The sequence below is a fragment of the Callorhinchus milii genome, unplaced genomic scaffold (genome assembly GCF_018977255.1).
Source record: "Callorhinchus milii isolate IMCB2004 unplaced genomic scaffold, IMCB_Cmil_1.0 Scaffold4, whole genome shotgun sequence".
Lineage (NCBI taxonomy): Eukaryota > Metazoa > Chordata > Chondrichthyes > Chimaeriformes > Callorhinchidae > Callorhinchus > Callorhinchus milii.
In genome coordinates this window covers 43,874,496-43,889,456 of record NW_024704745.1, presented here as the reverse complement: position 1 = coordinate 43,889,456, position 14,961 = coordinate 43,874,496, and the positions used below count along the sequence as shown (strand labels likewise).

Genomic DNA, 14,961 nt, shown 5'->3' with positions numbered 1-14,961 from the left:
CTACATTGTGCCCGACAAACCTCTGTAGGATCATGGGAGTGGAGGAAGATTGATCAAAGTTTTAATAATTATGATTATTATTCAATTATTATTGAAGTACTCCCCAACCCACTATTTCAGTTCCTAATGAAACAACATCCCCGAAGTGGTGATCTTTCTCTTTCAAATGCTAAGTAACACCATTGTTGATTTCTAGCATTTCTGTTTCTAATTCTGAGTGAACTTGAGATCTCTTTGCAACCTGTGCTTTTTTGAGCTTTTAACCACCAGCTTTTTCTTGTTGCATATAAGAGGAACAAGAGTTGATGCAGCTGTCAGAAAGAGTTAATTTGCAAGATTGTAAGGAAATGCTAATATTGTACCATTCATAAAGGAATCTATTCTGAATGTTGAGAATATTGATAACTAAATAATTAATATTTATTACTTTTAGGGATCACAGTAAATGTGTTGGTGGTAAATATGAATTAAATTCCTGCTGTAATGTAGAATTATTACGAACCTCCTATATTGTGTATGGGACGTCCTCCCGACATGAAAGACGCTATACAAATGTAATCTTGTTGTTGTTGTGTATATTCTAGTCAAGGACATTGATGGGAGGCCGCTCGGAGAGAAATGAATTTTTGCTGCTGCACGCCTTTCATGATAAAAACTACATTGTCCCAGACAAACCTTCCTTCAGGAAACCTGTACAGGAACATGTGAGTATGGAAAGATTCATCAAATTTTAACTCTTGGGTCTCCTGAAGTGCAGAGATTATATTTATGGCATGGTATGAGGTCATGCATGGATATGGCGGTAGAGTTTGCAATTTTCTTCTTAAGAGCTGTGTTGTGTTAATTAATGTTGTGGAAAAAAAACAGCCATTAGGTGGCAGGTCATCCCTCTAAGTTAGTGGCCTCTCTCATTTCCAGATCAGATCGCTGTCATCTTTGATATCCTTAAAGTGAGGCACACTATGATTATATTGCATGATCTTAGAAGGACGTAATGATACATTGCCGGCAATCATTTTTTACAATTTTTATTTTTTCTAACACTAAACAACTGTTTCGGGGCAGAACAGCCATCGTCAATCTCTGCGGAAGGAATTTGGCACCATCTTGGCTAAAATGAATAATCAAATTTTGCATTTAAATTCTAGAACCTACAAGGCTTTTAACATTTTTGGTTGTTTAATTAGCCATTATTTGATGAAGAAATGTGAATTCCACACTGCCACTGGCCCCAAAATACAATTTTCCTGATTGTATTTTGATTGTTAGATTATTTAGTGTTAAGACAAAGTCCATAAACCAGTGTTAGATTTTGCCCATAAACTTCTCCAAGGTGAGTATTACCAACTGAGTCAAATGTGGATGTTTGCCACTGATATTTGCTCCTGATATTTTATGACCCCCTTTAGGCAGATGATGACGATGAACTTGTACAGGGAGGTGCTGGCAAACTGAAGAAGGGACGGAAAAAAGCCGCTTATGCTGGTGGATTGGTCTTGGAACCAAAAGTTGGTAAGATATGGAGATTCTGGATAACATGAGATGTGTTACTACTTTTTTTTCTCTCCTTTCCAATTTTTCCTCTGGATTAAATTTTATTTCCCTTCTCCCCATCTTGGGAGAAATTAGTCCAATCTGAATTGAGATAAGGCACAACACTTGGCTGTTGGGCGATTTAGTGTTGTTATCATTACAGTACATACCACTCACTGGGCTCCAGAATAAATGCTGCTGTTGGGTGGCTTGTCTCTGGATTAGATGTCCAGCAAGTGTTGAGACTGGCCTACAACTTGATCAGGACCATTTATTGTGGTAACATGATGTTATCCATTCGATTGTACAATATGAACTGAATATCCCATGGGAGTCTGGTTAGGAAGGGGGAGTTGAACTATCAATGGATTTCTTCATTAAGAAATCCAGATATCTGATATTGGCTCGTGGGATCAAATTGAGGTTGGTGTGGGGTTCCCTCGAGCTACTGTAGAGTTTCCAGTTACTTCAAGGAGCCCCCACGTAGAAATCTATTTCTGAATTAAAAAACTATTGCAAAATTAACTCCAAAGTCACTACATTTTAGCCAGGTGTTATGAAGGTGCCAATACACTCTACGGTAAAATTTTGTGAAGCGTTTTGAGATGTGCTCCTGACGTGAAAGGCGCTATATCAAACTGATTATCAACCAGACTTTGTGGCTTCAAACCTCAAAAGGAACTGCGGTTGAAGCAAAAGGGATGTAAGAGAATGTATGCATGTAAGAGAAAACATGTAATGTTTTGTGAGAGAAAATGTATGTGAGAAAACATGATGCATTCATGAAGGGAAGGGAATAGAGGGATAATAGTGAGGGGAATAGGAGGGATTTGGATTCATGAGAAGTATAAACACCAGCACAGACCTAGGTGAGCTAAATTCTCCATTTGTACCATCTCACTCTACTTATCTCTGTGTTGCTACTTAAAATGCAAGTAGTGTTGCAACTTTAACTTTAACATCTAAACCGGTGTCAGAATTAATGTACTGGGATAGCTGAACACTAACAATGCTTGATCTGTTTGGTTTCAGGTTTCTACGACAAGTTTATTTTGTTGCTGGATTTCAACAGTTTGTATCCATCAATAATCCAAGAGTTCAATATCTGCTTTACTACCGTGGAGAGAACTGCTGCAAATTCTCAAAAGAATTTAGAGGTGAAGTTAAAGAAATTCTGTTTTTACTTAGTTGTTCACTTCATGACTTTGTGGGACATTGCTGTGCGCAATTGGCTGCCATTTTCACCTGCAAAATAACACGGTAACGATTGAAACGTTATTTGAGAACACATTTGTTGTACTGTGATAGAGTTGCTTCACTTACTGACTGCTGGGCTTTTCTTCAAGGGGGAAGAACCAGAAGAAATTCCTGAGGTACCAGACGTAGATCTGGAGCTGGGTGTTCTCCCCAAGGAAATCCGCAAACTAGTGGAGAGGCGGCGTCAGGTCAAACAGCTGATGAAGCAGCCAGACCTAAATCCAGATCACCATTTACAGGTAGTGTTTGGACTGCAGGCTCCTGGCTTTCAACTGTACAGTAACAGCAGTGCAGATTGCAGCTGCATCTGTTCTTGCGCGCTGTTCCACGATGGAGTTTAATCCCTTGATTCTTGTACAATGTGCAAACTACCATGAGTTGTAATGTGCAGACTACATCGACCGGGTGTTTTTGTAGTTTCCAGATCAGATCCATTGAAACATTTTGTCTGTCTTTGATTGAACCCAGAAAAAACAGAGAAGTTACCCCTAGCTTAGGAACTTTTATATCTTTCTCTCCCTCCCCTGCCACCTCCCCATGACATTTTTTTTTTTTAAAAACATCGACTTGAGCCTGACCTGCAGACTCATCAATGACCAATGCAACATCCTCACTGAAGGCTGCTTTTAGTTTAAAAAGACGCCAAACCAAATATAGCTGTTTCATGAAGTTTATAAATGTGTCTGATAAAAATTATTAGACAGCTTTGAATTGTTCATGGGATTCAGGTGACATTTCCTCCCTCTCGTATATAACATCAGCTAGCTGTACCCCTCAATCAGAATCCAGTCCTGCAATTATGCCTCTAACTTGAGATACAAAGAACCAGAGAAGTTACCCTTAGCCCTGTTATTGCGTTTAATATACCAGCTAAAGGTTTTAGCAAGTAGCTTTGAAACAAGCCTGTATTTAACACTAATTCTACTGTGTGGATAGGTACTGCTGTATAATCTAAAGTAAATCAGCTTCTGAGAAGGCACAAAAAGTTCAAGCCAGATGACGAGACAGTGAGCATCTAGTCAAGAAGAGAACAGCACTGGGAACTAATAATCAGTCCTAAACATGTGTGTTAGTGTGAATAATCTCTGGAATCTCCAATATAGGGAGTAAACCTGTGAGAGACCTGGATAATGACTGGAAATTGTGCAGTTTCATTCTATGCAACATGAACCATGATAGACATATGCTTGGGTTGCAAAGTTTGTGACCAGAACAGCCCCACAAGTTTTATGAGGTCTGCAGCCTGACCGCCATAATCCTGCCAAGAACACAAGAGCGACTCAGCAGCACTTCAATATAATGTGTTGGAACAAACATTGCGCAATATACCAGCAGGAGGGCAATTGTATTGCCATCTCTGCCTTGGTTGAGATCAACTATCTCAGCAGAGTGGCCTGAGAGCACCCAAGGAACAGCGGGATTAAAATATTGAAAGAAAATGTACCTTAGATTGTAAAGATGTTATATAGAATTACGTTACAGCACAGAAATAACACATTATGTCCAACAAGAGCATTGTTGTTTGTACTCCACATTGGTCTTCACCCCTCCTGTATATCCCACTTTTCCATTCTGCCTCATGTATGCATCACGTTTCCTCTTATATTTATTCATTGATGCTTTCTGTTGATGCGAGTGATCTAACCACTGAGCTACAGAACTCCACATATTGAAATATTGAACTTGTCCAAGACTGGTAAGATCGGGAAAGTTGGAGCCAAAAGGCTGTGGGGGTCCAGATTGCCTCTCTTATAAATTGGGTCTAAGGCCTGTTTGAAGTTATACCCTAATTGTTACAATAATCTTGCATTTGAGAAACAAGTAAAACTTACATAAGTTGTATCAGTCAGGCCATAACATTTAATATGACTTTCTCGAAGTATGAATTGCAGGCAAACTTGCGTAAATTGTATAAAATCTGATTCAATCAATAATCTACACGACACGTGTACATCAATGCAGCCGGTAAGTGCTCATGTGCCAATGGGTCAGACCGTTTTCCACAATTGAATGCAGCTGGTAAGTGCTATAGAGTTGTTATGAGATAGGAGATGATTTATAAAATACAATTAGTTGCAAAAAAAATCCAAGTTATTTTGGTAGGAAACTGAATGGGATTCGACTGTGTGTGCAATTTAGACGATTATATGATTTTATAAAGATAAGACTTGTGCAAGTTTCATGTCAAGAGGGCGTCTCGAAGCACTTCGTAGGATTTACCAAAATGTGCAGTGAAGGTATCTATGAATTGGCCTTGCAGGGAATGCGATCTGAATCAAGGATATCTGTTCAGATTATTGCATGCAAAATACACAGTCATTTCACTTTACAATATATTCTGTGAAGCGCTTTGAGTCATCTCAAAGATGTGATAAGGCGCTATATCAAATGCAAAGATTATTATTTTTTTATTTTAATATTGACCTTTTTCCTCCTCCAACCTGAAAAAATATTCTGACAAACGCCATTATTTTCTTCTATAAAATGGGAAATGCTTTGAAGAAAAGGTACACTTAAGACTTCAATTCCATGCTCTACAAGAGCCATGATGGCTAGGTACAAGGGATGAGAACATTAACGCAAAAAATTACTTTTGCAAAGGTGGTGATTCGTTCTGTTTTTACCTTCCCTCTAGAAGAGAAGCCATTTCATTTTTCCTTCTAAAATGTATCATCAAAAAGTGAGGTTGATTTTTGTCTGCCTTAAAAGCATAAAATTGCACCATTTTAAATATGAATTGTAAGTAACAATAGGCAGCAGCTTTTTACAGAAAGGCTGGCCCATGCACACCTTAAAATGTTCTTATTTAAAGGTCATTTTTTTAAAAGAAGATTAGGGAAGGTTTAAGGCAATAGAGGCTTCAGCCAGCTGGTGTTATATATTCATATACTTGCAGAAATATTAAAAAATTCTGACTTCCTCATCGTAGTTCCTGTTTTCCCCTCTAGTAATTTTCAACACAGAGTCCTCTTAAGTAAAGCTTGACCTCCACCAAGGTAGTCATACCTGCTCTCATTTTATCTCTTCACTAGCATCTTAGGCAGGCAGTAAAAGCTGAACTGTATCATGGTGCGGATTGTAATGATTCTGGAAAAATGTTACTATGATTACCATCTTGATAATGTGACAGTTATGGGTATATTACTGATTTATCACTTCATAGCAGCATTTTAAAATAATTGTCTTTGGAGAAAAAAGAAAGCTGAAACGTTTTAATATTTATAACTTCACTTGTCACTTCTGGAGATGTCTGCAAGTAAGAAATATTGACTGTCTTTAGTTTGAAGCCTGTGATGAATCAGGCAGTGTTAATAGACTGGTAATTTTTGTTTGATTATTACAAACTCTTATCATGACATTTACAATGATACCATGGCTTTCTCTGGTTACTGTTTCAGCAATGCCAATTGCAACTCCAGGTACAAGTATAGTTGGGACTTTCTGTATGTTGGCACCAGGCAATTATCCTTTTATGTCACCACTGAATGAAAGTTGCTTGTTTTAAGACATCATTGGCATTTCATGTTTTTTTTTGAGAGATGTTTTGTTTCGTCTAGTCATTGTGACTTCCTTTTCTTTTACAGTACGACATCAGACAAAAGGCCCTGAAACTTACAGCTAATAGCATGTACGGCTGTTTGGGATTCTCCTACAGTAGGTTCTATGCCAAACCACTTGCTGCTCTGGTCACCTACAAAGGACGAGAGGTGAATCTTCTAAGATCTTTCCATTAAGTAATTTGTATTTACATTGAGTAAGAGTTATATCTAATTGTGCTTATGTAATACAGCCTGATATTAAGGTGTCCTCACTTACACAATTAAAGCATTTGAGACTCAACAAAAAAAGTGATGAATAAAGCAATTGTGGTTACATAGCAATCCCCATGAGCATTGAATGCAGTTGCTCGCTACTGAAAGCGTCCACCTGAACAGGGAGACATGACCAAGATTTAATGTCTCATCCGAAGGGTGGCATCTCTAACATCTAACATCTCTGGTCCTGGAGTGTCAGCCTAAACTATGAGTTGAAAGTCCTGATGTGGGGTTTCAACCATGTCTTGACCAACAATTCTCCAGATAAAATTGGCCTTTCTCTTCATGGCTGTTTTTTGGACTTTCTTGTGTGCAAAATGGTTCCGACATTTCCTCAAGAGTACACATCCACTACATTTCACAGCAATTTCCCATGATGTGCTTTGAGATTTTTCAACATTGGAGGCGTTCTTATCTGCCTGTTCATGTGAACATTAAAGATCCCACGGCACTGTTTGAAAAGCCTACCTCTCCTGGTGTCCTGGGCAACAATGCCTCAAACAAAAACATTGGTCATTTACTTCATGGTTCTTTGTGGGGACATTACTGTGTGCAAATTGGCTGTCGGGTTCACTTACAAAATACAGAGTCACTGCACTTTACAACAACACCTGTGAAGTGCTTTGAGACATCTTCATGGCATGAAAGGCGCTATACCAAATGTAAGAATTATTATATATCTAATACTAGCATTTGAGTGATTTAAATAGATTACATTAAGAGGCGTATGAAAACCTTATTGACCTGATGCAGATGCTTGTTGTGTGGTAAGCGTCCACCAGGTGGCGTCACACACTGTAGAATCTTTCATTTGGAACAAAGTGATGGCATTACATGGGACAACTCCATTCTTGGACATTCCCCATCGGTCCCTGTAAGTGCTCAAGGACTCTGCCTGTGCGCTTAAAACTGCAACCTGAATAGGGCTGTAACCCAAGACTTCAGACTCAATTTTAGATTTTCAGCTTTCAGTGTCTCCCTGCGCTGAAACCTCAACAGTTTAATGTTCTTATTTTCCTGCAGCCTGCGTGCTGAACATTTTATCAGTCAGTTTTGTGGTATTCTAATGACGCTGGAATTAATCACTGAATTGCAACATATCAATAAAAAAAAAGTAAACACCTTCGCAATCACTGGGAAGACCACGTGGAAGGAATGATTCAGTAATCTTCTACTGCTTTCTTCTGTGAAATGAAAGCGTGACTTTGTTTGGACTGTTAAACCTTTGGTGTTAATGTTCATAATGTGATGTTTGGCAGTTTGTTTCACTGACTGCTGTGAACTGTGAATCATCTATTAGTCATTGCTATTAGTCATTATTAGCCTTACCCAAGTCATATTAACAACAAACATGAAGGGATTAGGAGGTTAAATGTTGCATCACATTAGGGAGTGTACTTTTTTTTACACAAGCAAAGAATTTGGAATCAAAGTGGCATTCATGTAAGTTTAGACTTTCAGCCTTCTTTATAAAATCAAAATGTAGCGAAAACCTTTTTTTTAAAGAAAAGCCAAACCTCTTATTTTAAAAAACATTCTGTAATGTTCTATGAAGAAGTGTTTCAAAATAAGACAGAAAATGGAATAACTTGTATTTATATAATGCCGTTCACGCAAAGGGTACCGTCTCGGAGGGCTTTACAGGAACGGAGTTGGAGTAAGAGAACGGGGGGGGGGGGTAGGTGTGTTCAAAGGGGTAGAATTTGAGATAGGATTCGGAGGCAGAGAGGTTAAGGGCAGAGTAACAAAAGCCATCAATATTACAGAAGTCAAGCCCAACATTCTTTCACACTCTGACCCCATGGTAAATGGTATGTTCAGAAGAAGAAGGATATTTCTTATGTAGTCTGACTGGTCAGTGGATAATGAGATCCTCTGCACTCCCCCATTGTCGTGTCCTCAATTGTGAGCCCTGGTTATGTTACTGTCTTGTAATATTGAAGTCTGAATGGAATACCACATGGGAAATAGTGCCTTTGTGTGGTCAAAGTGCTAGGTAATTTAGCATATTTAACTTTGAAGCGTGTAGTTTCTTCCCAGGGATTTTGGTTAATTCACAGCAGTGCATTATAAGATTTAAGAGTAGGATTTTGTCAATTGTTAACCCAATTGGTTAAATTGAAGTAAAGGAATAGACTTTCAGTCCATTGAGCCTGTGCTGGCTGGCACTCCTCCTCCACTGGAGCTAACTGCTTGGATCCCAACTCCCCGTTCTTTCCCTGTACACTAGTATGTTCTTCCACTTCAACTGTTTGTCCAATTCTCTTTACAGTTAGTAATCATCTCAGCTACCAGTGGCAACCATTTCATGTTCCAACAAACCCTATGTGACAAACTTCTTCTCAACTCCCCTTAACCTTTTCTTGTGATGGCCCTGGGTTTATGAACGCACACTGGTTACCCATTTGCCAACCCAAGCAGAATCTTTTATTAAACCTCCTGAATTGTGAAGACCTTTTATTCGATTTCTGCCAAACTTAATCATTTACAGGTTAGGATAGAGTTAAACTTCAGGCAGATTTCACATGTTGGGTTTCTCAGACCTGTGTAACTTTCAACATTTTAACCTGTGACCTTATTGTGGTGGCCTTGACTCTCAAAACACACTGCAGGTTTTTCTTTGTGTTGGTTTTGTTTGACGAATATGAATTTTAGTATACAGTATTCCAATGTGCAACTAATTTCCATATACTTCTATTTTATTCCTTTTGTGTTTTTTTAAAAATATCTTCATTTTGTAAACCTGTTACTGGCCACCGTGAGGAGTTTTCTCTCTTCTCTTCCAACCACTCCATGAATCATTCTTCACTCACTCTGAGTCGATTTGCCATCTAATTATTCCTTCCTTCTGAGGAAATGGTTCCCCTCTCTGGTGCCTTTCCTGATGTGACCTGACCAAGATTGGAAAGTCAGTACTGGGGAAGTGGAAGTGAGAAAACAAGATCTTGTCACTGGGTATCACATTTTCCTATAACCTAATGTGCAGTCCTGTGGTCTTTTTGTTTAGACTTTTAACGTATGCATTAGAATTCTTCTGTTGCATTCCTAGGATCGAGTGTACAATAGGGTGTGTTTTGTGTTTGCAGTAGTGGAACATAATATGATCATTGCACTGATTTGACTCCAATTGTAAGTCCATCATGACATACTAAAATGACCTGTTCAATGCCCAGTAATCAGTGGTGCGGCATCATTTGAAGCACTAATGTGCGTATGTGAATTGATCTGCTTATGGCAGCATTTGTGTTGCATGGTTCGTTAAATGCTGCATAAAGTAAGAGAAATTGCTCACTATCCCAAATATATGGGCCACTTCCAATTTCTCCTTCCCTGTAAATTTTGTAATATTGATTTGAGAAGTGTCATTGACCACTCAACTTTAGAAATTAATCCACCAGCAACACCTAGAATTGTACAACGGTGACGGGAAAAGAGATGGATTAAAAAAAGAGATGAATTAAATTCACTTTACAATATATTCTGTGAAGCTCTTTGAGATGTCTCGAAGGTGTGATGAAGCACTATGACAAATGCAAGGATTATTATTATTATAGTACATTCAGTTACTTTATTCTGACTCTGGTGCCACTCTCGGGTAACGAACCCTCTGAGACCACAGGTAATAGTAGGTAATCCTTGATTTTCTCTTATTGGCAGATTTTTACCCTATCCCATGGATTCTGCTGCACTTTGTACTATCCTGGTGAAGTGTGATAACTCAGCACAGACTGTGATTGGAATCTGCCACCTTCTTTCTGAGTAGCCATTGAGATTTGGGTGAATTTGCCCCTAAGACTTGTTGGCACTCGCCTCGCAAGTGAGAGACCTGGGTTTGATTCCCGGCAAAGTGAAACCTTGGGCAAATTTCTTTACTCCACACGCCTGATAATCCTCAAGAAAAAAAACAATAATAAATTGGTCACTTCAATCCATGACTGTTTTGTGGGACACTGCTGTGCACAATTGGCTGCTGCGTTTTGCCCGCAGAAATAGGCAATTCGCTTTACAGTCTATTCTGTGAAGTGCTTTGAGACGTCCAGATGACGTGAAAAGCACTATGTCAAATGCAAGGATTATTATTAGTGTAATCCATAGATGTTATGACCATTTGTATTTTGGTTGTGAGTCACTCATTGAATCTGAACTTGACATTTTAAAAAATATATATTGAGGTTTGTAAGGTTCTATATTGGTTTGAGAAGATACTTTCAGGTACATCAGGGCCCCGGAACAAGAAGGTACAGGCTAAGAGTTGTAAAGGTCAATTTCAGGACAAACGCCAGGAAGTGTTGGTTTCCACAAAGGTCAATTAATAATGGACCATGGTTACAGGACGGGTAGTTTAGACTAAGACATAGCTCATTTAAGAAATAGCTTGATGCTGTGAATGGAGCATGGTAGGGTGAGTGTTCTGAAAGGACGAGATCAAACATAGTCTTTGGATGGAATTTTTTTCAGATAAAATGCCTGAGACGACTCACAAATCTTCACGCATCTTACAGAGTGATATGTTGATCCTCTGCTGGTGGCAAAAATGTTGCTGATGGCAAGCGTTTTGGTTTCATTTTTGTTATTATATCAGGTTCTTATTAATATCATTTGTGGGCATTTGCCTACAAAATACATAGTCCGCTTTGCAGTACATCCTGTGAAGCACTTTGAGACGTCTCATCAAATGTAAGGATTATTATTATACATAATATTCACACAGTTTCCAGCCCTCTTTTGCTGTTGGTATTTGAAATTCAAACTTTTTTTCAATTTGTGTCTGTGCCTTTAGCAGGTAGTTCTGTTATGTGTTATTAATGTTCCTCACTTGGCAGAGATTCAGTACAATTGAGCAGTAATGGGTTGGAACCGCTGTTCCTTGTTAAAGGATTGGTGGAAAACTGTTAAGTTATTAAATACTATTCACCTCATAGCAGATTGCAATGGAAAACAGTATGTGGTCTAATTGGGTTGAGATTACTACCTACTTTAGACAGCTTTGCAAGGGTTGCATGGAGGCTGGTAATGGAATCATCATACTGCCATTGTAAAAATAATTTGTACAGACATTTAACTACTGTATCAGGCGTAATTAGTTTATCTCCAGTTCTGATTGTTTTATTTGAAATTCTACAAGACCTAAATACCGTAAGTAGCAGACTGGAGAACAAATTGTGTTCCTTCAAAACCCACCCCTGCAAATATGGGCCACAAACAAAAGGATTTTTAACTTTTAATCGCAGGCTCTTGAATTAGATACATCTGATATCCAATCTCTCTATATTTAACTTGTCTCTCTATAATCCTCTAGCTACTTTACTCTGCACATCTATGTTTTATGTATTTTTTGAGGGAATATAAGTGCCATGTACAGTACCAGATTATTATGCAGATTTGGTTATAGAGTGATTGAAAAGAGCACCACACCATTTACTTAGGAAACAAATCCAAAATGCACACCAGAACACAGTCTGGCTTACTTCAAGATGTTTCTGGTGCACTAAAAAATGTCTTGAATGATTATCAGGTCAACACTGACATCATTTGTTGTGTGCATGCACAGTGAATGCAGCAGCACTGTATTCTGTATCTTGCCCCATTATAGCACTGGCTGTTGTTTTATGTACCCCAATTACCGTGTTGTCATATAGCTGTACTGCATATAACTTAAAACACAACATTTTGGATTGCTATTGCAATCCCATATTGGAATATTTTAAAGAAACTAATGATCTAGGCGCTTAAATGTGTGTGTGTATGCCTTTACGCAGTATTTTTCAAAATCTCATTAGCCGTGGTAGATTTATGGTTTAAATAAGGGTTTAGTTTAGCCTTAAAATTCCACTGTTCATGTGGATTAGGCATACGGCTTTGGACTTCCACCATGAACTGCAGTTGTAAATTAGAATTATCAATTAAGATAATGTTTACTGTTAGACGCCTGCCTGGATCTACCCTGCGTTGAACACTGGAATGTTCAAGCCGGCTGTGTGTCAGTGGGAGGTAATTGAAAGACTTCTACTTAAAAGGGGTAGAATCATGTACATCAAGTGAAGGCCACTGCTTGTTCTGTTCAATAACATTGTGCATGGCTCAGGTCTAAATGTGTGTGTGGATAGTGTTGCAGCTTATTTTGTGTGTTAATCTCAGTTATATAGAGCTAAAGCTCTGGTTTTATTTAGCATTTTGAGAATGATAGCCTCAAAGTGAGGCATCTGAGTTCACATTGGAGGACATTGCTGAAAAGCCATGTGTCCCAACTTGGCTTTTGTAGCACCTTTAACACAAGAGAACTCAAAGTTGAAATCCTGGACATTGTGGGACCAGTGCAGCTGTTTATGTTACATTTCACAATTGAAGTTCATAGTTCTAGATGTTAACTTTCTTCTTAGATTTTGGATTTTGTTCATTTTGGCAAAATGTCATGGCAAAAAGATTTGTGCATTTGCTGTACGCAATCCCGTTAGGACAAGTTTAACAGCTATAAGAGCATCCAGCCAACATTCTTAAGATTGTGTTGTTATTCTTTCATCTGGTCCAACATACAAAAAAAATGCTCTTGTTGATATTTAGTGTATCAGCCAATAGTTATATACAATATCTATAGTACAGTATTATTGGACCCTTGCATTAATGCACTTGCGGATTGGGTTGTCCAGTTTTTGCTGGATCTTGATGACTTGCCCTCCAAAAAAACATAGCTGTTGCCTTTTGTGTATATAATCCTCCATGTCAAGTGGTTCTGGAAGAGCAGGTGTCAAGCTCTTCTAAGTTGTTGACTGGAGCACATTCTCACCCGCAGTATATTATTTAACTGCCAACAGTTGTATTTCTGATCTTACTGCAGACATCCTAAGCTGATGTACGTGTTCATTCACAGTACCTGAGATCCTCGGGTATGCGGCTGACGCACGGGGATTTCCATGAAAAATTAAAATGATTATCTTGTCAATAAATTGGCATTGTGTTAGAATGATGGCTATGTTAACAGCCATAATTTAATCCTGACAGTCAGCAGCTTTGGTATGTGAAAAGTGATCTGAGTAAACAGAGCCCAGCCTGTTACTTAGAGATGATCTGCCAGTTGTTAAGAATACAAAGGTCACTTCTAAATACTTCCTGGAATAATATCCAAAACAGTGAACCAGAGAACCCGACTAGCCTTGTAGTTTGATGATGTTTGCACAGGGATGGCAAGAAATTGGCTTGATCTGAAATGGTGACAAACAACAATATTAAATTGAAGACTGCTTAGTACAAGTTGTGATAATTTGTTTTCCTTCCTACTTTCTGCCTTACGTTTGCTCTTCGGTGCTGACTCAGAGTTGGAGTTTGGTTCCATGTGCAGTACCTTGGGAGACCCGACATCAAATTTCCTTACTGGGGTGGAGTAATCAATAGTCTGCAATACCAGATTTCATTTGATATGTGGTTAAGGAGGGAAATAGCTCCTGGGTTTGTGTGTTTCCTACTAATATTGAGGGGACGCTCTCTTTCAGGATAGATTGGAAATGTGCAAACAAGTGACATTTTGAGAAATGAGGTGCAGGAGCTGCTGCTTGCTGAACCAGATTAACTATTTGTGGTGTGCGGGAATGTAACCTGTCGTAGTGCAGTGCACTGTTTTATTTCCTTGGAAAAAACATATGCTGTTTTATCTGTAGCTTTTCTGAATGCTTGTCGGATTCAAACTCTGCCCATTGTATAACAGAAGAGATTGATTGTTGTAACCAGACCTTCCTCTGGTCAGGTGCAAAGCCAAATGCACATTGCCCTGCACGCAGGGGTTGACAATATATTTGCAGTTGTCATTCTGGGAATTTATCCATGGAGCATCCCTTTGTGCTAATATTAATCTAAACTAGTGTTTTTGAAGATATTGGTTTACAATTCAGAATTTAGATCCTTGAGGTGTATTTAAAGCTGGCTCCATTTTGATTTAATGCATCACTTCAAAGTTGATTTTACAAGAATGTATTGTAATTCGATCCAGCACTTTACATTTGAACATTGAGGTCAGATTTTGCAGCTTTTGACAATTTACTGGTACCGAACTTAGTATATTCTACTAATACAATAGTTTGATTTTGTCATGAGTACTGTATTACCAGTATGCTATATATGCAATAATCAAACTGCCTGATTTATTGAGGAAGTTCAACTCTTTGTAAATAGTTATAAAATTATTCTGTAGATAGTGTCAAACCTTGAAACTACCGGTCTCATTCCTCTGCTAGGGCATTCAAATAGTCTGTATATATTAGTGGGTATTAAATTTCATATAGTATCTTTTAGCTTGGAAGGACGTCTCAAAGTGCTTGCTAGGAGATGCTGTAAAATGGAGTGAGAGTTTCTGTGGGTGAACACA

The 14,961-nt window shown here is 38.5% G+C and overlaps 1 protein-coding gene across 1 annotated transcript in view; it reads left to right on the top strand.

Moving 5' to 3' along the window:
- pola1 (polymerase (DNA directed), alpha 1) overlaps nt 1-14,961 on the top strand; it is a 189,965-nt gene that overhangs the window by 79,670 nt on the left and 95,334 nt on the right. The window contains exons 23-27 of the mRNA XM_042334402.1: nt 585-704; nt 1,410-1,512; nt 2,566-2,690; nt 2,880-3,029; nt 6,375-6,497. Of these exons, the coding sequence (XP_042190336.1) occupies nt 585-704; nt 1,410-1,512; nt 2,566-2,690; nt 2,880-3,029; nt 6,375-6,497 (621 nt within the window). The remainder of the gene's footprint in view (nt 1-584; nt 705-1,409; nt 1,513-2,565; nt 2,691-2,879; nt 3,030-6,374; nt 6,498-14,961) is intronic.